At 34.1% G+C, this 27,981-nt stretch overlaps 1 protein-coding gene across 8 annotated transcripts in view; it reads right to left on the bottom strand.

Moving 5' to 3' along the window:
- ATRNL1 (attractin like 1) overlaps window positions 1–27,981 on the bottom strand; it is an 842,256-nt gene that overhangs the window by 410,980 nt on the left and 403,295 nt on the right. For all 8 annotated transcript variants that reach the window (XR_004269856.1, XR_004269857.1, XM_032281122.1 and 5 more), the window contains one exon: window positions 9,137–9,215. Coding sequence is in view for 6 of the 8 variants with exons in the window: in XM_032281122.1 (XP_032137013.1) it covers window positions 9,137–9,215 (79 nt within the window). In the remaining 2 variants the exon portion in view is untranslated. The remainder of the gene's footprint in view (window positions 1–9,136; window positions 9,216–27,981) is intronic.

Below are 27,981 nucleotides of genomic sequence, written 5' to 3'. Positions count from 1 at the left end.
AAATTTTTGCATCCATCAGTCCATTAAAATTGCTGTTGTTGGGTCAGCAATTATTTCTAAATGACTAAATACAATGGTCAATTTTTATTTATTTTACTTGAACCACCAGCAGTTTTTTAGACAACTGAAATAACTATATTTCTTTTTTATACAGTGTTTTCCTCAGCTTCCAGAAGCTCAGAGTTTTTCTCCAACTGCATTGGTAGCTGCTTTCCAGTATTCATGCTGGTTTCTTGTCTTCTATCTGACTTCTTAAATTTGAATGCCTCAGGGTTTAATTCTCCTCTCTGGGTAATTTTATCTAGTCCCAGGGTTTCAAATGCTGTCTATGTCTATGCTGAGATTCCCAAATTTAGCTTCCTGCTCAGCTCTGTTTCCTTGTGCCAGATGCAACTCCTGCTTCCTCGATAGATCTAATTAGATGTCTAGTAGATGTACCAAACTTAACATTAAAAATTGAACTCCTCTCCCTAAACCAGTTTTACTTGGAGTAAACACAGAAGCAGAGTGATCAGCTTAAAATCATATCCTTTTAACACAGATATCTTTACAAGTTTGTTGGAAACCCTTCAATAGTTTCCCAACTCTGTCAGAATAGAAGATAAAGCAGTGTTTCTAGGCCAATGGTGCATATTAGAACATTTGTAGGCTTTAAAAATAAACACACTCGGCTGAGCCTCACTCATAGAAATTCTGATTTTGTGTATCTGATGGGGGTGAAACAGTAAAACTGTATGCAAATACATACAGACACACACACGTTTTAAAGATCTGCAGGCGATTCTCAAGGGTCTTCTAGACTGACACAGTATATATGGAGGAGGAGGCCAACATATAAAGAAGTTGTTTTTAGTAATACTAATGTATAATGCTAATCTTTATATTACATATCAATAAAAATGGCTAACATTTATTGAAGTATAATAGGTAAAATGCAGTGGGGTAAGCACTTAGCATGCATTGATTCGCTTACTACTAAATATCTTACGAAGTAGGTTCTACCATATTTGATTGATTCTAAGACACATTTTTTTCACATGTTAATATCTCTGAAGTATAATGTGTTTTAAAATCAATGACATTGTATCACTGCTGGCCAGATGACAGTTGTGATGTAGTTGTCATTGCCTGCACAGACATAAATTTGATTATTCTAGTCAATGATCCTATGTGAAACATACAATATATTTTAACTTAACTCAAAAAGCAATTTTTTAAAACTTGGACTATAAAGTAGTAGCAAAACTTCACCCAATTTATTTTGCTTTTATTTTCCTCTCGGTATAAATATGAATAACATATAACAAAACCATAAGAGCTCTTTCAATAAGTAGAAAATAAATATTCTTAGTGGGAAGTGAACATTGTGCAATAGTTGAGTAAGTACTGTTTTTTCTTTGTAAGTGGTACATCAAATTATGATTGATTGTGTCATAATATTAGATGAAATATAACATATTTCCCATAAAACAGATGCATAAATTACATTACGTGTGGTCCTTTATGAAACCAATTTGTTCAAACTCAAGCTACCTCTAAAGTTCTCTGCATGGTTCAGTCTGACATACTTGGTTTTAAGTTATAGCTTCTTCATTTACTAGTTGTAAGCCTTGAGCACTGCATTCTAGTCTCCTCAAATCCCTTACATAGGTAAAGTGCAAACATATATTTTTAGTGTGAAAATTAAATACTATTTTTGTTAAGTGCCTAACTTAAAATGTTGTCCATTTGATTATTTTTTGTATTATAATTATCAAATAACACAGTCATTCTTCTTTACCAAATACCAACAGACACAGGGAAAATCCTGATGATTCTCTTAAAATTTCCACACACATTATGCTTCTGCATGTGTGATTTACAGAAATAGAAACATTATAAAAACTATGTCATAAATTTTCCAGTTAATAATATAGATTTTAAGATCTGTAAACATTTTTGAGGGCTGGAATTTTATTTGGCTTGTTCATTGCTGTATTTGTCTAAATATGTGCTTGAAACAACAATAGTTGTTCAACAAATGTGGGGAACGCTCCCGTGAGAGGTCCCCCTAATGTATGGGCCTCACCAGACGGTGAGCTTGAGCCCAAACACAGTTTCCTGCTGGAGGCAGTCGAGCTACGGGAAAGAAGGAACTGAGAAATGACTGATGTTGCAAAAGTTTCTACTTCTGACTGCAATGCTTGGGCAAGGGTCCTGTGGTTTTGTCAGGCATTATGTCTCCACTAGGCCTCTGCATGACTTTTACGACTTTGTTTTTCGAGAAGTTTAGCCTTATCCGCATGACCGCCTTGAACCCTAGATAATGACTTTATGGCTTAGATTGTGACTCTTAGGTATTGTTATTTACAAAAGTGTGTTTTGGTAAAAACAGATAAAGCATACCATCTGCCCACTTTTATGATCCTTGAATGTCATGCTTAAGATTGTTTCCGTGACCTTATATTTTGTAGCTTTCCATTCCTCTTATTGTTGATTGTGTAAACACCTTTGATCTTAAGGTATATATTTAGACCCTGGACAAAAATAAATTCGCTGTTTAGGCATTGCCTTCTCAGTCCTCCAGACCCCAGCCTTTCTGTCTCTCTTTATTTCTTCGCACCCCTCTTTCAGGACGGGACCCTCTTGCTGGCCAAGACTCCCTGGCAGATCTTCCGTCGCCCACAAACAAATATTTGTTGAAAGAAGGAATAAGCTAATTTAATATTAACACAAGTAATGCCTCATTCATTTTTTCAGTTACCTAATATCCCACTGTAAGAACACATAATTTATTTGTAGAATCTTTTCGAATGATATGAAATAGTTTTGATATACAAAAACCCCTCTATAAGTGTGCATGTATACTTTGAAAAGGTAGGCAGGTATATATCTTTAGGATATATTCCTAGAAATCTAATTATTGAGTCAAAGAGTTTTTAATTTTGATAGATAATATACAGAGTAAACATCTTTTATTTTTGCTTGTCCAGTATAACTTTCCTTTATTTAGAAAACAAATCAAGATTCTACTTTAAAGAATTATTCCTTTCTCCTTCTGTCTCAGTTCCTGTGGATTTTATGAAGTTGAACCCACCCCTGAACTCCAGACTGAGCATTTGTGTTGAAAATAAGGTTGCCAGATTGAGCAAATAAAAATATAACAGTTGGTTAAATTTGGATTTTAGGTAAACAATGAACTTTTTAGCATAAAAACACAAACATACACATTAGACACATACATACACATTAGACACATTGAGAGGTACATTTGTTTGAGAACATAAGACAGATAAGATTTTGTGGTTAGTGGGACTACTTTTTGTTAGAAGAAGTCAATATAATGTTTAGTCTAAGTAACTGGATCTAAATATAAAGATAATGACATATAATAAAGAACAAGTGATTTTTAGACAAATTTGTTATATTCCACATATAGTAACAACAGTGCCCAAAGTTTTTTGGTTTAGGGGTGTTTTTGGAATTAATTATGTGTGTAATTGTGAAACAGTTCACATTTACTTCCATTACAAATCTGACTTCCAGAAAAATTTTTCAATGTATTGTATCTCCCTATGCATGACATCACAATAAAGTAAATCCAGGTGCTCCACTGAGAATTCTGTATGAGTATGTGTGTCTGCCTGTCTTATTAAAATGTTTTAAAAATATGAATTCCTCAACAATGGAGTCTATGTATTTTTCTTTATATCCTCAGTATTTATCAATTTGTCTATAATGTAGCAAGAAATTTATGTACCTTTGTTGAACTGAGAAAAATAGAAGCACTATATTTACCATAAGATCTTTGGAAACAGCTTTACAAGGCAAGTATCAGTTAACTTTCAAATCTTAATCCCATACATATTTGACTTCTCAATTCAAGTTACTTTTAAGCAAATTTCTGTTAAAATTTGGAAGTATGGTAATACAATAGGCATGCTGATGGCCTGTAAATTTCTAGTCAAATAGGATAAAGTGAAGAAAATTAATACAGTAATAATCATTTTAGTTTGCAATTCAATAAAAAGCAAATGACAAGCAACAGTGAGTTGACATTGTAGCCATTAACTGCAAAGACATTTATTTGAGTGAAATATTTACTAATGAGTTTTTAAAGGTATGTGTTTAATGGAAAGCTTTATCTATATATTAAAATGTTTGAACATTTACAAAATACAGAGTTTTGAAGTGCTATGAAATTCTACAAAAGGTTGCATGCAGTACCTAATCAGTTAATTTTCATTTCTCTACCTAAAATAAGACTTTCACTCTATCCTTACTGTTTTTATTCTGTGCCCAATCCTCTTCCTGTAAATATATTTTGTGTCTAAGGAGAAAAGTGTAGCTCAATTTGTAAAACACTGCTACAGTGCAATAATATTACTTAGATGAGACTATTTATCTAATAGACTATTTATCACTATTTAGCACATCAGAGAATATTTTATAGTTAACTAGTTTATAGACCAATAAAATATCATTATTATAGTTTAATATTATTACTTTTTATCTGTTTTATACCAATAAAACAGATATAGAAGGAAAGAACTAAAGTATTTGTATCTGGAAAACTAGTTTGTTACTCAAAGCTACTAAAACTCTACTTACTGGTATCGGTTTATTATTTTTAACTCAAATTTTAGGGCAATAATGACAAATACAAATCTAGGTTTTATGCTTCATGATTATAAAATGTGCAGGTACATAGGGTATCATGAACATAAATTCAATCACTCATTGGGCATGTCTTATTCCCTAAAATTTTCTGTATTGATTTTTAAGCATAAGAGAAGCATAATATGTGAGAAATATTAAAAAGTAGTGTGGTAAAGTTCTACATTAAAATATTTCTAAAACTAAAAAAACCTGTAAATTTAAAAGAATTAAAAAGGGAAAAATTGCTATCACATGAAATGTAGTGATCATTCAAATACTCAGACTCACTAGTAATATGAAGTTAATGTAAAAAATTTCCCTACCTTTGACTATGGATCTATTATTATACAGATTTTGCAGTTAAATTTTCACTAAGACATACTACATTTAAACAACTCAAATGGAAAAAAACTAACTTCTTGTAACTGTTAAGATATGCAACATATTTTCACATGTTAGTCAAATATGTGATCAAATATCTTCATTTCAGCAAACAATTATATCTTCATTTATTTAGGTCTTATACCTATTAAAATGCAAATTTCAGATTAAGAATGAAGATTATCAAGCATAAAAATAGCTCATAAACACCTTTTTACATATACTTGCTCCTGACAAATATTTTAGTAATGTGATGACTACAGCTGAATGTGCCATTAAAGCTAAATGTTTTTAATACTTCTGTAAAAAGGACAAGCTATATAAATGAATTCATCTTTCTAGTATATTATAATATTTCCACTTATCAATATACACTTATTGTTTCCATTTGCTAGCACATCCCAAAAGAAAGTTTTCATCTTTTTTTTTTTTTTATTGCATTTTAGGTTTGGGGGTACATGTGAAAAATATGCAAGATTGTTGCATAGGTACACACATGGCAGTGTGATTTGCTGCCTTCCTCCCCATCACCTATATCTGGCATTTCTCCCCATGTTATCCCTCCCCAACTCTCCACCCACCACTGTCCTTCCCCTATTTCCCCCCCAACAGACCCCAGTGTGTGATGCTCCCCTCCCTGTGTCCATGTGTTCTCATTGTTCAACACCCGCCTGTGAGTGAGAACATGTGGTGTTTGGTTTTCTGTTCTTGTGTCAGTTTGCTGGGAATGATGGTTTCCAGGTTCACCCATGTCCCTACAAAGGACACGAACTCATCTTTTTTTATGGCTGCATAGTATTCCATGGTGTATATGTAGTTTTCATCTTTTTAACAGGGTTACCATAGAAATTTTGGGGGGTTAGCATATTAAGGGATAATATCAAAATTGAAGCCTTTTGAATTTTCATTTTTTATTGTCTGTTTAAGAGCCCCTGAATTCTCAGGGGTTTTATTCAAAACTCATAACATTAATAACTGCCCTCAATTTAAAATTATGTCACAAAAAGTATATCTGTGTTTATGAGAAAACAACATTTTAGTTAAAAATGTAACACATCTAGCTGAATGAACCCAGTATGTTAAAACATTTCCAAAGATTATTTTCATTTTAAACTTTTCTTATATTTAGAAAAGGAATGAGTACAACTGCCGTAATAAAACTACAGAAATTCTAAGAAGAATCCTTTAAGTAACTTTCATTTACTGTAACAGATAAACTATCATTTTACTACTAATCAAAGATGTCCTCTGAGCTTTACAAGTAATTGGTCTCTTCAATATTTTGAAGAGACAGTAACATTCACATAAAGAAATAATAGTGGGTTCTTTTCCTTTGAGAAATATTACAGTTAATCTAATATTTAAAACTGAATAAAGAGGGGATTCACTATAAACACATTTTTACCTCCAGTCTCATAAAGTCTATAAATGGAATTATCACGGAACTACAACTAGTGTGGTCAAAAATCTCCCAGGCTCTTAAGATCAAAATGAAAAACAATTTCTTAACATAGCAGTTCCTCCTTAAATATGTTTCAACTCACCCAGGGTTGTCTAACACTGTGGATACTACTAAGCACTGTATATACTATGTTTTTCTCTATACAAACATACCAACGATAAATTTTAATTTATAAATTAGGTACAGCAAGAGATTAACCACAATAATAATGAAATAGAACAATTATAATAATATGCTGTACTAAAATTTATGTAAATGTGATCTCTCTCTGTCACTTCCCACCTCCCCCACTTTTTCTCTCTCTCTCGTTCAAAATTATCTCAATATATTTAGACTGCAGTTCTCTGTGAGTAACAAAAACTATGGATAAATAGGGACTATTGTAATATTATTAGATAACAGATCTATAATAATCATCAAAGACAAAGTCATCTTTACTTTGGACATCAATATATAAAAGGTTTCTAAAACATTTAGGATTTTACATTTAAAGGAATTTAGTAAAATTAAATTTGAGAAACTCCTCAAAATATTTTTCAACATGACATATGTTATATAGCATGACATCAACTCTCAAGATAGATTTTCTTTTTCGGAAGAGATAGCAAATTAAATACAAACACTATTATACACTTTAATAGAAAGATGCAGTACCTGGGTGAGTTTTGGAAAGAAGAGCATTATATTAAAGGAATTTCCAGAGGACATAGTAATATTTATAACACAGATCAAAACTGGCAAGGTGATCCTAGTCTAGCTCCCCTCTACTATTTCTTCTTATCCTTTCCACATTTGCCACATATATTGAAAGATTTTGACTTCTAAAAGATAAATTTATATTAACATTTTAAAAATTAAAATAGTATCAGCTTGTCAGAGCACCTGATTAGTATATAATAAACAGTATTACTACAGTGAGATAATACAATATTAACCAAAATCAATTTGTCATTTTGAGAAGTATGAAAGTTTTATAGATAAACTATTCATATTAGTTTTAACAAATATTAAATATTGTTTCTAAACTTTAGCTACTACATGTAAACATTTCTAGGGCTCTAAAGACTAGACCACAATGGGGAATTAGCTCTAGAGTACCAATCCTTCTTTTGAGAGGTAAGGAAATTCAATTAGACCACTTACTTATATTCAGGTGCCAGTTACTGGCAGAGTTACAAATCGTATTTTCACAATGCTATATTTACATAGTTGCATTTTACAAATTTTAGAGATCAGATATTTAAACAGTGCTCCTCATGGTGCAGTGGAACAGAGGCTCCCTGATTGATTCAGCCCTCTCTTCTAATGATTAAGGACATAAATTGTCACTTGCCCTTTTCTATTATGAAAGGAAGGCCTTCGCACACTATCTGCCTCTAATTATGATTTTTCCTTCCTGAATCTATGCTTTTACTGTAATTGATCATTTAACATGTCTAGAAGATTGTTTACCTCTGCAGAGAATTCCACTTCTTGCCAAATATTTATATATTTATATTTAATACACTCTTTTTCAATTGGATTACTTTTTATCATACAGACATTCCAAATAAACTCTTACTGATGTTGCACTAGTCATACAGAGAAAATCAGAGAGGCATAGAGTATTAAGATGAATGATTTATTTGAAGGTATGGAGGGACTCCAGTTTGCAAATATATTATAGATAGCTACTTATCTTTGATGGGTGCTTAAAAATAGATTAAGAAGAACTCATGTCATTCACTAATTCTATAGTTTAGAACACTCTGGATTTTTTTAAGATGAAAATGTTGTATTTTTTTTTCACGGAGAAAAAGAAGGAAAGCAATTATGCTGTTGTTTTATACTGTTACAAAAAACACCCATATAGAAATATATGGAGAAATGCAATAGATATAAAATACAAATATTAATACTAATACTAATACAGTATAATAACAGGATACTGATAAAAACAGAAACCATCTTTTTGAATATATGAGGTATGGAATAACAAATCTACTGCATACTTTTGCTCCTCAGATGATTTTGTTTCTTTGTTCCTTTCAATTCATGAATACACACAATTTATATAATCAGTTGTTATTTTGTAAGAATATTATTGCTTTCATCAATTTTAGGGTTATAAGAAAAATAAATGATTAATTCTAATACAGAAATTTATCCAACTGATGTGCTCTTTAAACATAGTTGGATTCTTAGATAAACAAAAATTGGAAAAGATTTAATTACCAAAAAAGAAATGTTGTAATAAATTTCTAGGGGATAAAATCTTTTTCTAAAGTCAAAAATAAATATTTATCACTCAGAATTTTAAATTTCAACAGACACGTATGAAAAATAAATTATACCTTTTAGCATAACTAAATGCCTAAGTTAAATATATTACAAAATTATTTAAACAACAGAATTGATAATTGTATTCACTATAAAGTCTAATACCATTTTAAAAAACTGTTTGCAACTAGCCAATACTTTTACAGATAACAACTTAAAATTCCAGTGATAAAGTTTGCTCTAAAGCTTAACAAACACTAGAGGGACTTTAGAATATTAGTATGTAAAAATGATTTTAAATTCTGTATTCTAAGAGAGCATGTTAATTAACAGACAATAGAGATTAATATATTTGTTTAAATCTTTAAACAAAAGATTAAATAATATTACTGATACCTCTCTCCGTCGAGAAGCCCAACAAGTTTGTTTGATCTTCCATACCACAGCAGCCACCAGTAATAAGGATAGGAAACAACTGGAAAATAAAACACAAAAAATTTTTGCTTAAAACTTATTTGAACTATGTAATAAAAAAGTAGTACATGAAAGACTCAAAAATATATGTAAGTAATCTCTTTGTCTAGGTAAACAATCAAAAATAGGATAAATTTCCAATGTTTAAAATGTTCTCTCAAGTAAAATCAAAATGCACAGGTAGAAAAATATTTATAGTTCTTGCTATTGATTACAGCCTATATTTAGAATTTTATCTGTCAGAGGAATGTAAATGTATAATTCCATTGGTCTTATGAAGCAACAGAAATCACAACCAAAATCTATTTAGAATTGCTATTATGAGTCATAAAATATGGAAATTTTTTAAATCCAAATGTCACACATGTACATTTACTTTATTTTTATCACTATTTTATATATGAACATATTCCAGTAGTTCCCAACCAAAGGTTATTTTGCACCCTTCCCCTACAGATCATTTGGCAATGTCTGGAGACATTTTTGATTATCATAAATGGGAGAGGAGTGCAGGGGTGTTAAAGAATTCTACAACACACAAGACTGTCCCCAACAGCAAAGAATCAGCAATTCACAATGTCAATAGTACTGAGGCTGAGAAACCCTGGCATATGCTAATGTTTACGTTAAGAAATAAGTCAGTTACAATGTTCATACATGTGGTCTAATATATTAGGTACTATATGCAATAAACTATGATAATGCAGTGTACTTTGTTAGAAGTAAGTCTCACAAATCTCAAAAGGACAGAGATTTATATGAATCTCATCAATCAATCTCAATGCTGTATCACTGTTTATTTTCCCTTTCTTTGCTCTGTGGTTATAGATCATGCGATGAAAAGACCCAGAAATGAACAGACTCTCAACACTACAAATTCAATTGTCAATGGATACTACAAAAAAACCTAGTACTCATCCTTAATTGATAATCATTGCATTCATCACTTGAGTTACTCATAAGGAGCGGCAATTTTTGACACTTTCCACTCTTGTCAAATCTTCAGTATATTTTTTCTCCCTGCCTATGCCTCATTTGAAGCAGAAAACCTTAGAATATCTTTCCATTACAATGGCTACAACAATGTCAATTTTAAAATCTATTCATTGAGTGCTGCACACATTTCAGATGCTATGCTAGATACATCACATTGATGATTGGATTTAGTCTTAGAAATGCTTCAATATAGTACATATTATTATTATTTGAGAAAAGAGTAATCCAATCCTCAGAGATTTTGAAGTTTCCTTATAGTCACACACGGAGTAAGCTGTAGTGCCAAACTTTTTCTTCTCCTATGCTGGCAGCTCTGACTATCTCAGAACCATTTTGTTTCCATATCCATTCTCTAATCACGCTTCCAGAATCAAAGGAAATCTATTTTGTAAAAGTCAGTGATACTAAGCTTTCCAACCACAGAGGTGATTTTTTTTTTACATAGGTACTCTCTATGTAATATTCAGCATTTTAGGGGATACTTTTCTCAGAATTTGCTTTCAACAGAAGGTCATCGTGATTTTCTAGAAATTAAATAAACTGGTGTTTTCTCTATTATCAGACTTGAACTTCTCAGTTGACTAAAACTCTTTCCTGAGTAGTTTCTTTCATTTTGTTTTATTTTCCTTTATACTTCCTAAACTAATATAGGTTCAATGAATGTAGATTACATTCCAGATTCCCTCTTTTAACTTATGGACATTCCTTAAAATTCACTTTAAGAAACTGTGTTCTTCTTTTCTCTTGCTCTCAAAGAGAAAGCTCAGTTATTTTCATGGTTTGAACTATGACCTCAATTGGAATGATTTCAAAATCTGCATCTTTGCATCTGTCAAAATGGGAGCACCTTATCTTTAAAAGGGATATAAAAGCCTTCTTAGTTCAAAGTCTCTCCCAGGAAGGAAATTCTCAGTACAGCTCTGATAGTGATCCAGCACCTAATTAAATACTCACTGTAGCTGAGAAGTTGCTGACTCGCAAGTTAGTGCATTGTATTTCTAGTTAATTTAAATTTTGAAAATATTATAACTTTTTTTTTTTTCATATGGAGTCTCTCTCTGACACCAGGCTGAAATGTAGTGGCACAATCTTGGCTCACTGCAATCTCTGCCTCCCAGGTTCAAGAGATTCTCACACCTCTGTCTCCTGAGTAGCTGGGACTATAGGTGCACACTACCAACCCAGCTAATTTTTTTGTATTTTTGGTAGAAAAGGGGTTTCACTTTCTTGGCCAGTCTGGTGTCAAACTCTTGACCTCAGGTAATAAATCCACTGGCCTCAGCCTCCCAAAGTGTTGAGATTACAGGTGTGAGCCACCATGCCCAGCCAATATTCTAACTTTTATCAATCAGTGCTGTGTCTGCCTTCTATGTTAAACAAAATCAGCCTGCTGTATGCTAAAACTTGTTCATATATTTAAAGAATATACAGATTTTCTTGTATGCAGGATTGCCTAAAGTCCAGTGTTTCTCAACCAGGAATGCTTTTGTTCTCCAGGCGATATCTGGCAGGGTCTAGACACAGTTTGGGGTTTCACCAAATGTATTTACTTATATTCAGTAAATACAACTTAAATACCAAAATGTATTTTTATTTGATTAATAATTTACAACATTCCTCTTCCCTAAGAATTACATAATAAAGATTCAGTTTGAGACAGGGAATATTAGTCGAATTTCTCACGAGGAGCTTAAATCCTTTATAATTCAAGAGAGTATTGTTTTTGTAATGATGTAAAAGGACAGCATAAAATATGAAGCTTTCATAATTTCAGTTTCTTGAAACAAGGAGTTACACTTTAGAGATTTGTATCAGATGCTTTCTATGCCAATTCCTATTAGGTTAGCAGTAAAAGAGCTAACATGCTATAAAAAAAATTGGCTGCTAAAATCAATAAACAGTGTAAGAAAATATTTTTAAAATAATATTTTCATAATCTCAATAAATATCAAAACTCCAGTAAAATATATCTTACTACATGGCATATAGTACTTGTCAATACATTTTTGCTAAATGAATGAAATTGGTTTTTAAACTGGTTTGAATAACATCATTTTTTCTAATATTGAATGTCTCATTTGGCATTATTATTATTACATACAGTAATACCTTATAAATGTTCTTTATTTCTAATAAATTACATTGCAAACAAAAGTTACAGTTCTCTTAAAAAATATACATACAAACAAAACCCAGTTTAAAAATACTTGCTTCATTAAAAAGAAAAGCAAACAATAAAGATTTGCTATATTTATTCAGCATAGTTAAAAAGTTACATTCTTCCTTTGGTGACTACCAGGTATTGATCGACTTACCACCTATGCAACTTATGATCATTCGACTTTACGACCACAATCGCTAGCCATGACTGCCCCGAGTCTGGCAGCACAAACGTTGCCCAGCTGGGCATAGGACAGTGCGGACCAGCTTCTGGCAGCACTACCATCTCCGCGTGCACCATTTCAACTGTACATATGGCCTCCTCAACTTACGATCAAATCGTGTTACGACCGGTCCGCGGTCCCGACCGTGGTCGTAAGTCGAGCACTCGCTGTACTAGAAAGTCTCAGGCTTTATTGACAATCTGGGAAGCCTGAAGATGACAGAATTTCCATCATCTGAATTTCTCGAATGACCATGTGAAGCAGCGTCCTGTATTCCATGCTATCCCTTCTGAAATAGTTTGGATATTTGTCCCCAAACAATTCAGGTTGAATTGTAATCCCCAGTGTTGATGGTGGGGCCTGGTATGAGGTATGAGGTATTTGGGTCAGGGAACATCCTTCATGGTTTGATGCTGTCTTCAAAATAGTGAGTGAGTTCTCATAAGGTCTGCTGATTTAAAAATGTGTGACATTTCTCCTCCCCCAACTCTCTTGCTTGCTCCTGCTTTCGCCATGTGACATGTCTGTCCCGCCCTTCACCTTCTACCATGATTGTAAACTTCCTGAGGCTGTTCTAGAAGTTGAGTAGATGCCTTTTCTTCCTGTAAAGCCTGAAGAACCGTGTGACAATTAATCTCTTTTCTTTATAATTTATTCATACATAGGTTTTTTTTTTTTTTTTTTTTTTTTTTTTATAGCATTGCAAGAACAGCCTAATACACCTTCCACTGGCTCCTTTTTTGCCTACTGGACTTAATGTGTCAGGGAAGTATTATAAACTTTTATTATATTAAGACACAGATTTCTAGGTTTGTATATTCTAGTTAGCTTTTCTCTATCTCTTAAATCAAAGGGTTTAATGGGTAACATTGAACATTAGCATCTTTTAAGTTGGTATTACGATGTTTGTCAGAGAAAAATAAGCTTTCTTTAAGGTATTTTTCTATTATATCATGCAGAAGCTTTTATGCTCCATGGTATAGATATCGACGGGGAGATAATTGGGCTTTCTTTTTTAAAAAAAATATGATGTATGACAATAATATCAAAAGATCTGAAAGGTTCAATACCTCTCAGTACAATCCTCCCAATGGAAATAAGGAATAAAAAGAACAAAGAAAGAAAGAAAGAAAACAAACATTAAAAAGCAAGTACATTAGCTACAGGAATAAAAAAGGGAAGCATAGAAACTTACAGAGAGGTATTTCAATAATTTGATTTTATCCTTCATAAAATGGTCATTTTGAAAATATTCTTAATATAAAAAAGCATGGAATGTATTAGGTAATCTCATTTAGGGAAAATTAAAAGAATTCAATAGAAGTAACACAGTGTGCTATAAGGTTACATTGTAATGCAGGTTGCTAGTAACAAATAAATACCCACTGGTGGTAATCTAGTTGGCCAATTGCAGAAGAGATAATATTGTCTCTATTTTATAGCAATTTGAGGTTAAGTGATCATAAACGTCAAGTCTTAAGTACATATTTTAAAAGGCGGTTTGGGCATATTATTTTATTTCACTGAAAAATGTCGGAAACTAGGAAACTGTATTGAAATGAAGAAATTTACCTCCTAATAACTGTTATTCCACAAAATATCTTTCAATTGTTTTATACCTTCACAACATTTAAAGAATTTTTTTCTTACCAACTAAAATGTCAACAGAATAAACTTCTAACTGAAAATGCAATAAAAGCTATGAATATTAAAAAGAAAAAAATTGCTTATATGTTTAAGTCATCAGATTGAAAAAGATGAAAAATCAAAAAAGCCCACTGGCTGAACATAGTAAATAGTATGCTCTTAGCATAAATTGGTACTTCTGAGAGTTGTTAAGCAAGAGTTACTGTACCTTAAAAGCACTATCAGTTAAGATTATTTCAAATGCAAGTAACAGAAAGCCTAACTCAAACTGATATAAAGAATAGTAGATCTACATGAAGTTTACACTCTCAGGTATGAAATGAATTTGTCCTGCTCACATTCATATGTTGAAGCCCTAACCCCTAGTATGGTTGTATTTGGTGGCAGGGCCTTTAGGACATAATTAGGTTTAAACAAAGTCAATAAACATGGTACCCTGATCTGATACAATTAGTGTCCTTATAGGAGGGACACCAAAGAACTAGTATGCTCTCCCTCTCCTCCTGCATGCATGGAGGAAAGGCCATGTGAGTACATAGCGTGAAGGTGGCTATTTGCAGAGCCAGGAAGAGAGGTCATATCAGAAATCAACAATTTGGCACCCTGATCTTGAACTGTCCAGCTTCTGGAACTGGGAGATAATACATTTCTATTGTTTAACTCACTTAGTCTGTGTTATTTTGTTATGGCAGCCCAAGTAGACTAAGACATCCTGAAGTCCAAAGGGAAAAAAGTTCCAGGTTTGATCTGATCAGGGTCCTAGCTATATTTTCTTATGATTCTCTGGACTATGCATTCCACTGCACACCAACTTTATTTTCAGGCTTGTTTAACTGTTAGGGGAAAAAAAATGAACACAGCAGTTCCAAGGCTTATATAATACATGTACATGTCCACTCCTTACCAAACATTGACAGTGCAAAAAATAGCATTATGCCAACCATGAAGCTAGTGAGAGATAAATCCCATTCAAATGGAATGGTTTGCTACACAGCCATGTGGAGGGAGTTAAATGAAGCCTGGAAAAGAATACAATCTACTAGATATCGTTTATGAAAAATTTATAGAAGAGTACCCAAATTAACCTCCCTCCCACGACCTTGTAACAGATTTTGAGTCTATGAGCATCTTTAGTAACTCTCAAATCATTTCTTAAAACTCTACAGAAAATAGAGTAGTTTTAGTCTCATCTGATGGAATATTAGAAAGACGAATATCTAATAAGGAAATCTTCCTGGTTAACTCCTATTACAAGTAGCCTACTTGGATAATATCTTATTCTTCCAAACTCGCAACAAAAAGTAACAAAGGACAATGTATAGTGTTTCTTTCTACAATGTATACAGTGTTTCTTCCTACATTAAATGTTTTTTGAAGAATATCTTTTAAAACCATATAGTTAGGACAAAAGTTTTAATTGTTTTGAAAACCTTTCCTAAATCATTAGTGTATGACACAATGGAGAAACCCAAACTATACAATTCAACAAATTATCACAAAGACAACATACCTTTGAAAACACCAGCTTGAAGAAAAAAACTTAATTCATTCTCTCTCAAAAGAAACTATCACATTTATTTTTAATGCTGTATTTTAGTTTTGCCTATTGGTAAATTTTTTACAAATGTAATACTATTTATTTTTTTGTTTCTGCCTCTATCATTTAATACTATGTTTGTGTTACCTATTTTAATCCTTTGGCATTCTTTTTTCCCATTGCTCCACATTATATATTTTTCCATTCTATTATTTTTTGGTATTTTGATTATTCCCAGTTTGGGGCATATAAAACATGCTTCTAGAAATATGGTTCACATAATTTTGATGAAGTGGAATTTTGGGGCCATAGAGTACATGTAAATTCAAATTTTGAATATAACGTCAAATTATTTTCAAAGTCACTGCACCAATTTCTAGTGTACTAAAAGTATTAATAGTTCTACTTCCTCTCCAATACTTGGTATTATTTATCTTTTTCTTTTCATCCACTGTAGTAGGTAATATTACATTGTGGCTTTAATTTGAATTCCCAGATAAAAATTAAGTTATGCACACTTGAATATTTTGTTGGACATGTGGATGTCTTCTTTTGTGAAACGTATGTCAGTCTCTTGTCATTTTTGGAGAAAGGAGTTTTCAGACTATTTTTAATTGATTTTTATGAGTTACATAGTGTGAATACATGGCCTTTGCCTTTTATACAGTTGGTGAATATTTCATACCACTGTGTGACTTCACTTTTCATAATGTTATTGGTGTGTTTTGCTAAGAAAAAGTGTTAGCTTTTTTTGTCCTCTAATATGTTATAGTATGTGTCATATTTAAGAATCTATTCTATATTATGAATGTTATGAAAAATAATTCCTACATTACCTTCTAGGTGCTTCACTGTTTTTACCTTTCCTCCTAGATATTATTTTGTGTTTGAGGCAGGGATCAAATGTCACTTTTCCCATATGCGTAGGTAATAGAACTAATACCTGATGAAAGTTTTCTTAAAGCACTAAACATTGGGAGATGGTCCTTGAGTTGGCAATACAACTTAAGAATGACTGTTCCCTTTAATCCATCTCTCTTGTGCTACTTTGACTTTACAATGCAATGGAGATCTTGTTTATATTCTATAGATGATGTTGATATTCTCTATAGAGATATTTTGCTTTATCCATCTGGAGGCTGTGGTCACAATGCATCCAAAGCTTTTGAAGTGCTTCTTGACTCTTTCAAGCAGGAAGGCCACCAACTGTTCAGTCTGGAGCCAAACCAGAGTTCTACAAGTGAGCTGAGCTCTCAAATTCTTCGGTATGATAAGGATAATTAGGATCAGATCGGCACACATGCAGCTCAGGGGTGATCCTAGAAGTTTATAAAGTGTTTTGTGGGAAGGCTTTTCTATCTCCATTATCTCCCAGGTCCTTTCTGGTTCTGTGGGCTCTACTTTTCCATCATCTGGCCAGAAACTACACACTTTTCCTATTGTACCATGTTTTGTGCTGGGAGGACAGATAAGAAGGAAATCAACGTGGTTTATCTTGGCTCTCTGTAACCAGAGCTCCACTGTTATAGAGGAAGATTCCCCTCCTTTGGACTCTGGCTCTTACAGCTTCCCACTGTGAGCAATTTTCCTGCTGCCCATGTTCCTACTTCACACTGCCTGGGGTATGGGTGAGTGAATTCAGGAAAAAGAGAAAAAGTGGGAGTGGTTCTCCCTCATTTTCTATGAGCTTAAGAGTTCCCTTTTCCACATCATGGGCCAGAACTAGTGGATTTTTCCCTGTCTGAGCTACAGTAGTTACCTGTCTTCAAGTTTCAAATTGCATTGACTTCAGGTCAGGGGACAATAAAGGAGAAAAATGGTAAACTTCTAAACGGTTCAACAGTACTTTGAATTCTGGTGTTCTCTGCTCCGTCTCCTGATATCATATATCAAAGAGCTGCTCATGAATTTTGTCCAGGTTTTATAGTTGAGTTCAGCTAGAGAAAAAGAGACGTGTATTTACATAATCTTACCTGGGACTGGAACCCTGTGGTGCATGTTTCACAAAGTTGCAAAGGCATTTCAAAATGGAAAGGTTAGTCTTTATAACAAATCATGTTGTAACAACTGGATATTCAAATGTGAAAGAGTCGGCACTGAACTACATCTCAATCATAAACAAAAAATAACTGAAATAGATCACAGATCTAAATGTACAACATAAAAATACACTCATGTGTCACTTAACAATGGGGACATGTTCTAAGAAATGTGTCATTAGACAATTTTCATCCCTATGCAAACATCATAAAGTGTGCTTACACAAACACAGATGGTATACACTACTACACATGTAAACCATTGGTATAGTCTATTGTTCCTAGGCTGTAAACCCGTATAGCATGTTACTGTATTGAATATTGCAGGTAATTATAACACAATGGTTTTTGTGTATCTAAACATATCTAAACATAGAAAAGGTACAGTAAATATACAGTAATATAATTTTATAAGTACCATCATATATGTGGTCTGTTACTGACCAAAACATTATGTAGTATATGACTGTATAAAACTCTTAGGAAGAATTCTATGTACACTTGAATTAGGGAGAGTCCTTGGATATGACATCAAAAGCATAATTAATTTTGTAAAAAATGCATCACATTAAATTTTATAAAAACTAAAACCTTTCACTCCATAAAAGATACTGTTAAGAGAATGAAAAGACAATTCAAAGACTGAGAGAAAATATTTGCAAATCACATCTGACAAGGAGTTGTATCCGGAATATACAAAAAACATTCAATATGCAAAAATAAAAAGCAAAAATAAAAAAGCAGTTAAAAATAGGCAAAAGTTATGAAAAATACTTCACCAAAAAAATGAAAGTATAACTAATAAACACATGAAAAGATATTCAATGTCATCAGCCATTAAGGAAATGCAAACTAAAATTACAACAAGATACAACTACACATCTATCAGAATGGCTAAATTAAAAAATGTCGACAGGACCAAGCACTGGCAAGAATGTGCAACAACTGGAACCCTGAGCTTTGCTGGTGGCAACACAAAATTGTACAATCACTCTGAAAAACAGTGGCAGTTACTATAAAGATGAATATTCATCTACCCTATGACCCAGAAATCCTACTTCCAGGTATTTATGCTAGAGAAATGAAAACTTATGTTTGTGTAAAACTTGTATGTATGTTGATCATGGCAGAATTATTCATAAGTACCAAAAAATGTAACAATCCATATCTCTCAATGGGTGAATGGATAAACAAAGTGTTATACATCCATATAATGGAATACTACTTAGCAGTGAAATGAACTGGACTATTGATACAAAATACACCTTAGATGAATCTTAAATGCAGTAGACTAAGGGAAAGAAGCCATTTGAATGACATGACATTCTGAAAAAGGCAAAACTGTGAGAACTGAGATCAGGTCAATGGTTGCCAGGGTTTATGGGTGGGGAGAAAGTCTGACTGCAAAGAAGGGTCTGTGAGATATTCATTGAGACTTTGGCATTGTTCTGTATCCTGGTAACTGATGCATGTGTTAAAACTCACACAACTGGAATCCCCCCAGAAGGAATTTTACTTCACAGAAATTTTAAAATGCTTCCAATAGAAGTAAAAAACAAATAAACAATAATGATAATAAAAAACATATAGAAAAAATAAGGCAAATAGTTAGCCACTGCCCCCTCCAACAATGAAAAAGCAACAATGATATTTTAATTATGAGAATACTTATACTTTGAATCATAAATATGAAAGGAAGCTTTTAAAGAGTGGAGTTAATAATTTATGTTTAAAATAACCACTTTAGCAAATTTGAATACAATATACTGATAGAAGGTAGAATTGAGGTTCATGTAGGGCATGAAGGAAAGAGGATTTAATTGAATCCCAGGTATTGAAGTTAGTTAAATAGTGATACCTATAACTGAGCTTCAGAAAACTGGGAAAAAAGAGCCTGTTTGCCAAGACAGTAAATTCAATTTATGACATGTTAAGTTTGAGGTGTAAAGCAATTTTTAGGTTGAAATGCGAAGTTCCCGGCATGACTCTTAGAGTCTATTTCAGCGTCTAGTACTCTAAACTTCAGCTTTGTAAACTGGATAGGGAGCACTGGTTTAACTAAGTTGCGATAAAATATACCATCACTAGTTTACTCCCATTGCATTAAATATTTTGGTTTACAAGAACAGTTCGGGCCTAAATATCTACTTTATTCCACAAGAAAGCCATGGAGAAAATTCCTAAGTAAACTTCCAATACAATAAGAAATCATTTATTGTTTCTATTTAGGAAAATCCATATTTTCAGGTCTCATTTCCATTAACATATCTATCATCATAATCTTATTTTTTTAAACAAGGACTTCTGTTTATTTGTAATTCTTCACAGTGTCCTTACTCAATTTTTTAAAAACTTTATGGCAAGTACTCCTGAATAATACCACTTTGATGTACAGATCCTATGACTAAATTAGGTTTACTTCATTTTTTCTAGGGAATTAAATTTTCTTCTTTTTTCTCTTCTAAAACATCCTTACGTACAATATGATTAAATGTCTTATTTTGCTCAAATCTTGAACACTATACTTAACTTTGCATTATTCTGCCCACTTGCATGCTTGCTTCCATGTAGTCATCATTGATTGTTTTTTTCAACTGCTTAAATATTATTTTTTTGGCCGTTGTATTCATTAGATTCCTCTAATCTTTCATCTTTAATTCCTGTAAGTTTACATCATCTCTCACCAATTTACACCCAATAAGATGGCTATAAGAAAGCCAGTAAATACAAACTTTAATAGAATGTGGAAAAAATAAATGTCTGATCATTTCTGAAGGAGCTCTTGTAAGGCAGGCCTGGTGGTGATGAAAGTTTTTCTTTCCTAAATATGGAAAGAAAAAAGCTGGTACCAGCCACTGCAAAAACATACCAAGTTGTAAAAACCATCGACATTCTGAAGAAACTGCATCAACTAATGGGCAAAATAATCAGCTAGCATCATAATGACTGGATCGAATTTACACATAACAATATTAACCATAAATTAAATGGGCTAAAGGTCCTAATTAAAAAACACAGACTGGCCAATTGAATAAAGAGTCAAGACCAATTGGTGCACTGCATTTCAGGAGACCCATTTCATGTACAAAGACACATAGGCTCAAAATAAAGGGATGGAGGAAGATTTACCTAGCAAATGGAAAGCAAAAACAGCAGGGGTTGTAATCCTAGCCTTTGATAAAACAGACTTTAAACCAAGAAAGATCAAAAAAGACAAAGAAGGGCATTACATAACGGTAAAGGAATCAATGTAGCAAGAAGAGCTAACTATCCTAAATATATATACACCCAATACAGGAGCACCCAGATTCATAAAGTAAGTTCTTAGAGACCTGCAAAGTTCTTAGACTCCCACACAATAATAGTGGGAGACTTTAATACCCCACTGTCGATATTAGACAGATCAACGAGACAGAAAATTAACAAAGAGATTCAAGACTTGAACTCAGCTCTGGACCAAGCAGACCTAATCCACAGAACTCTCCACCCCAAATCAACAGAATATACTTTCTTCTCAGCACCACATCACACTTATTCTAAAATACAACACATAATTAGAAGTAAAACACTCCTCAGCAAATGCAAAAGAACCAAAATCATAACAAACAATCTCTCAGACAACAGTGCAATCAAATACGAACTTGGAATTAAGATCACTCAAAACTGCACAACTACACGGAAAGGAGATTTAATCAGTAATCAAAAATATTACAACAAAGAAGCCCTGAACTCAATGGCTTCACTGGTAAGTTCTACCCAAACATTTTATTTTTATTTATTTATTTTTATTATACTTTAAGTTCTGGGGCACATGTACAGATCATGCAGGTTTGTTACATAGGTATACATGTGCCATGGTGGTTTGCTGCATCCATCCCCCTGTCATCTACATTAAGTATTTCTCCTAATGCTATCCCTCCCCAATCTTCCCAATCCCTGCTATCCCTCGTCTTACCCCCACCCTCTGACATGCCCTGGTGTGTGATGTTCCCCTTCCTGTGTCCATGAATTCTCATTGTTCAACATCCACTTATGAGTGACAACACGTGGTGCTTAGTTTTCTGTTCTAGTGTCGGATTGCTGAGAATGATGGTTTCTAGCTTCATCCATGTCCCTGCAACGGACATAAACTCGTCCTTTTTTTTATGGCTGTGTAGTATTCCATGGTGTATATGTGCCACATTTTCCTTGTCCAGTCTATCTTTGATGGGAATTTGGGTTGGTTCCAGGTCTTTGCTATTGTAACAGCACCACAGTAAACATACATGTGCATGTGTCTTTATAATAGATTGATTATAATCCTTTGAGTATATATCCAGTAATGGGATTGCTGGTTCAAATGGTATTTCTATTTCTAGATCCTTGAGGAAGCACCACACTGTCTTCCACAATGGTTGAACTAATTTACACTCCCACGAATAGTGTAAAAGCATTCCTATTTCTCCACATTCTCTCCAGCATGTGTTGTCTCAAGATTTTTAGTGATCGCCATTCTAACTGGCATGAGATGGTATCTCAATGTGGTTTTGACTTTCATTTCTCTAATGACCAGTGATGATGAGCTTTTTTTCATATGCCTGTTGGCTGCATAAATATCTTCTCTTGAAAAATGTCTTCATATCGTTCAACCACTTTTTGATGGGATTGTTTGTTTTTTTCTTGTAAATTTGTTTAAGTTCTTTGTAGATTCTGGATATTATCCCTTTGTCAGATGGGTACACTGAAAAAATTTTTTCCCATTCTTTTGGTTGCCAGTTCACTCTAATGATAGTTTCTTTTGCTGTGCAGAAGCTCTTAGTTTAGTTAGATCTCATTTGTCTATTTTGGCTTTTGTTGCCATTGCTTTTGAACTAATACCAATGCTCAAACTTTTCCCAAAAACTGAAGAGGAAGGAACAATTCCCTAATCATTCTATTAGGCCAGCATAATACATATTAATGTCTACAGAATGCAGCTGAAGCACAATATTTTTAGGGGAAGGGAGGAATGAAGGGAGGGAGGGAGGAAGAGAGAGAGAGGATGGGAGGATGGGAGGATGGGAGGGATGGGAAAGAGGGAGGGGGCCGGGCGCGGTGGCTTAGGCCTATAATCCCAGCACTTTAGGAGGATGAGGTGGGTGGATCATGAGGTCAAGAGATTAAGACCATCCTGGGCAACATGGTGAAACCCTGTCACTACTAAAAATACAAAAATTAGCCGGGCATGGTGGCGCATGCCTGTAGTCCCAGCTACTGTAGAGGCTGAGGTGGGAGAATTGCATGAACCCAGGAGGTGGAGGTTGCGGTGAGCCGAGATCGTGCCATTGCACTCCAGCCTGGGTAACAAAAGTGAAACTCTATCTCAAAAACAAACCAACAAAAACAAACAAACAAACAAACAAACAAACAAAAGAGGGAGGGAAGCTTACTGGCTATATATAAGAGGCAGAGGGTCTCTTTCATATCTTTAAATGAGGCCCCTATGACTGACAGCAGAAGTGCCAACATTGATGACCAGCAGGATGATGATTTAATTGTTATAGAGTTGCAGAACTCCAGAGATGACAGAATACTCAGCCAAAGAAGTTCTGTTATACAAAAGGGCCATATTTCAGGAAACCTAGGACACTGAAATATGGAATAGGAATATCTGGGTCAATGCTTCTGAGGATGCTGGTTTTACAGCCCCCTTCCATAGTAATACCTAGCACTTTGTTATGCTGGAAGACACTAAAGAGCTCTCTTCTCGCTTAGTAACAGGTGCTCCCCTCACAAGCTGTCACCACTTCTCTTGGCTGCCAGGCTGACAAGTGGGATTAAATTACAGCATGATCCAACTGAGCCTGATAAAAAAGACAATGGATTGCACAATTGAAAAAGGTGCAAGATTTAGGGGAGCATGTACTGGCACGAACCATGGAAGTATAACCAGATTTAAATATTTGATAAAGGGTAATACAATGTTAAGACTGAATAAATAAAAATTCATTGATTTGGTGTATATTTTCAGGACCACTGGAGATGTAATATCTGACTGAGGATTCCAGGAAATGGGGCAAACTTGTTGCTAGAGTGACTCATAGAAGCCTGAAAAATGCTATGTCCAATACAAATGAAAATTGAAATGCCTGAGTTGTCCTGGCTTATGGAAGAGAAAGTTATAAAAAACGCTGAGATGGGATTATACTGGAATAGTATATAAGTCCAGAAGAACTATCAAGTTGTGTTCCATGAGAAGAAGACTGAGAGGACACCCTATGCATTAAGGCTAATATGAACATGCTAATGAGAGAGGCACCAATATTATTAAAAAAAAAAAAAAAAAAAAAAACCTTAGAATTGGCTCTCCTCTTCAGGTCTGAAAATAAGAGAGAGAGTCACATGACTACGTTTGTTAATTGCCATAAAAAGATGGAGACCCAAAGTAATAGAGGACAGGTGTTAATGCTTAACTGCCAGAATCCAGAAATGACAATTGCCGCAATTAGATCAACAAGATTTAATGAGCTGCCAAGGGGTTTGGCCCACAAACAGTTCTAGGAATTATTAATAAAGCATGATATTCTGAAGGGCAAAATAGGTAAGTGGCCAACAGTAGTACTATTTAACATCTGGTTTCACTTTAAGTAAGAATGAAGGTACAGGAGAGTTGAGGGTTGTTGCTTTAATGAAGAGCCATGTTTCTTTGCACAGTTTCCAGACTTCAGCTAATTTTCAAATCCAAAACCCATTGACCAAACAGGTGATTGAATCCATAGAAGTAAAGTCCTTGAAACATTCTGAAAAGTGGGCCAAATAAAATCTCAGCCCAAAATCTCCTTAAACTGATAAGCAACTTCAGCAAAGTCTCAGGATACAAAATCAATGTGCAGAAATCACAAACATTTCTATACACCAATAACAGACAAACAGCCAAATAAAGAGCAAACTCCCATTCACAATTGCTACAAAGAGAATAAAATACCTAGGAATACAACCAATAAAGGATGTAAACGACCTCTTCAAGGAGAACAACAAACCACTGTTCAAGGAAATAAGAGAGGACACAAACAGATGGAGAAATATTCCATGCTCATGGTTAGGAAGAATCAACATCGTGAAAATGGCCATACTGCCCAAAGTAATTTATAGATTCAATGCTATCCCTATCGAGCTACCTATGACCCTCTTCAGAGAACTGGAAAAAACCACCTTAAATTTCATATGGAACCAAAAGAGAGCCTGCATAGCAAAAACAATCTTAAGCAAAAAGACCAAAATCGGAGACATCACGCTACCTGATTTCAATCTACAATCTACAAAGCTACATTAGTCAAAATAGCATGGTACTAGTACCAAAACAGAGATATACAACAATGGAACAGAACAGAGGCCTCAGAGGCAATGCCATAAACAAAGATCAGATAAACATCTGATCTTTGACAAACCTGACAAAAACAAGCAATGGGGTAAGGATTCCCTGTTTAATAAATGATGTTGGGAAAACTTGCTAGCAGTGTGCAGATAGCAGAAACTGGGCCCCTTCCTAACACCTTACACTAAAACTAACTCAAGATGGATTAAAGACTTAAATGTAAGACCTAACACCATAAAAACCCTAGAAGAAAACCTAGGCAAACCACTTAGGACATAGGCATAGGTAAGGACTTCATGACTAAAACACACCAAAAGCATTGGCAACAAAAGCCAAAATAAACAAATTGTATCTAATTAAACTCCAGAGCTTCTGTACAACAAAAGAAACAATCATTAGAGTGAAAGGGCAACCAACGGAATGGGGAAAAAATTTTGCAATCTACCCATTTGACAAAGGGCTAATGTCCAGAATCTACAAAGAGCTAAAACAGATTTACAAGAAAAAAACAAACAAACCCACCCAAAAGTAGGAGAAGGATATGAACAGACACTTTTCAAAAGAAGACATATATGAGGCCAACAAACATATGAAAAAATGTTGATCATTACTGATTATTAGAGAAATGCAAATAAAAACCACATTGAGATACCACTTCACGCCAGTTAGAATGGTGATAATTAAAAAATCTGGAGAGAACAGATGCTGGAGAGGATGTGGAGAAATAGGAACACTTTTACACTGTTGGTGGGAGTGTAAACTAGTTCAACCATTGTGGAAGACAGTGTGGTGCTTCCTCAAAGACCTAGAAATAGAAATTCCATTTGACCCAGCAATCCCATTACTCAGTATATACCCAAAGGATTATAAATCATCCTGTAATAAAGACCCATGTGCATATATATTCATAGCAGCACTATTTACAATAGCAAAGACCTGGAACCAACCCAAATGCCCATCGACAACAGACTGGACAAGGAAAATGTGGCAAATATAAACCATGGAATACTATGCAGCGATAAAAAACGATGAGTTCATGTCTTTTGTAGGGACATGGATGAAGCTGGAAACCATCATTCTCAGCAAACTGACACAAGAACAGAAAATCAAACACTGCATGTTCTCACTCATAGGCGGGTGTTGAATGATGAGAACACATGGACACAGGAAGGAGAGCATCACACACTGGGCTCTGTTGGCAGGGGGGGCCAAGGGAGGGACAGCAGCAGGGTGGGGAAGTCAGCGAGGGATAACATGGGGAGAAATGGCAGATGTAGGTGATGGGGGATGGAAGCAGCAAACCACATTGCCATGTGTGTACCTATACAACAATACTGCATGATCTGCACATGTAACCCAGAGCCTAAAGTACAATAAAAATAAAAAAATCCCTGAAAATACCTATACCATATACTTAATTATATATACAGATATATACATGAGGATATATATACAGTACAGGAGGAATAAACAGACATTTGATTACTATTAGACATGAGTTTAGAAGTGACACAGAAAAGCAAGGATTCAAAATATCGTCATGGCCTCTTATTAGAGTTGGGGTGTTCAGGGGGTGGGACACATAACAAATTCTAACTAATCCTGGCTCACAGTGTGCCCACTATGTCAATGGAGCCACCCAGTGGTCATTTCCCCAGTCTTTAAGTGTATAAATAGAACTGATATACAAGTTAGCTGGAATAAACCCTACACTGTGTCCCTGGCTTACGGGATAAGATCAGGCATAGTGGAAAAGACCAAATGGTAATCTCTGAAACTACCCCCAACTGGACAAGTTAATAAATAAAAATATTATGTCATCCTAGTGGTATACAAAATTAATGCCACCATTAAAAATATAAAACGTACAGGGATAGTAGTCTCTACTAAATTTTCATTTATTTATTTACAATAAATAATTCATAATTTTCTGAATTATTTCCTGAACAAGATGTATCAGGAAGATCAGATACATCTACTTTTGCATGTTACACACATGAAAAAACAGTTTATTTAAAAAATAATTCCTTTAAATTTCCAAATCATTTACTATATTATTTGACAGCAACAACAAGAATAAACAAAACCCTTTAGTTCAATATATGAAGGGACTGAGATTTAGAGAAGCTTGATGACTGCTATAGTTTGGATATTTTATCCCCCAAATCACATGTTAAAATTTGATAACCAATGTTAGAGATGGGGCCTAATGGAAGGTGTTTGGGTCATGGGGGTAGATCCATCATGAATGGCTTGGTGCCATCATTTTGCCAATGAGTGGGAACTCTATTTGGATATTTAAAAGAGCCTGGAACTTCTTTTCTCTATTTCTTGCCAACTTTCTCACCATGTGATCTCTGAACATACCAGCTTGCCTTCCTCTTCCATCATAAATTAAACAGCTTGGGGCCCTCACCAGATGCAAATGGCAACACCATACTTCTTGTACAACCTATAGAACCATGGGCCAAGTAAATTTCTTTCCTTTCTATATTACTCAGCCTCAGGTATTGTTTTACAGCAATACAAATGGACTCAGACAGAAAAATGGTACCAGGAAGTGGTACATTGCTATAAAGATACCTAAAAATGTAAAAGTGGCTTTGGAAGTGGAGGGCTTATAAAAACACAGGAAGATGAAGAAACGTATGGAACATCTTAGAGATTGCTTAAGTGGTTATGACCAAAATGCTCATTGAAATATAGACAGTAAAGGCCATGTTGAGGAAGTCTGATTGAAATGAGGAAATCATTGGGAGCTTAAAAGTAACTTTGTAATGTCCCTGTCAAACAAAGATTTTGGCTACATTGTATCCATGCCAAGCAGTAAA

Source organism: Sapajus apella, unplaced genomic scaffold (genome assembly GCF_009761245.1).
Source record: "Sapajus apella isolate SASKATOON/1434 unplaced genomic scaffold, GSC_monkey_1.0 scaffold13, whole genome shotgun sequence".
Lineage (NCBI taxonomy): Eukaryota > Metazoa > Chordata > Mammalia > Primates > Cebidae > Sapajus > Sapajus apella.
Note: the sequence above shows the minus strand (reverse complement) of the source record. Positions and strands in the feature narration are given on the sequence as shown.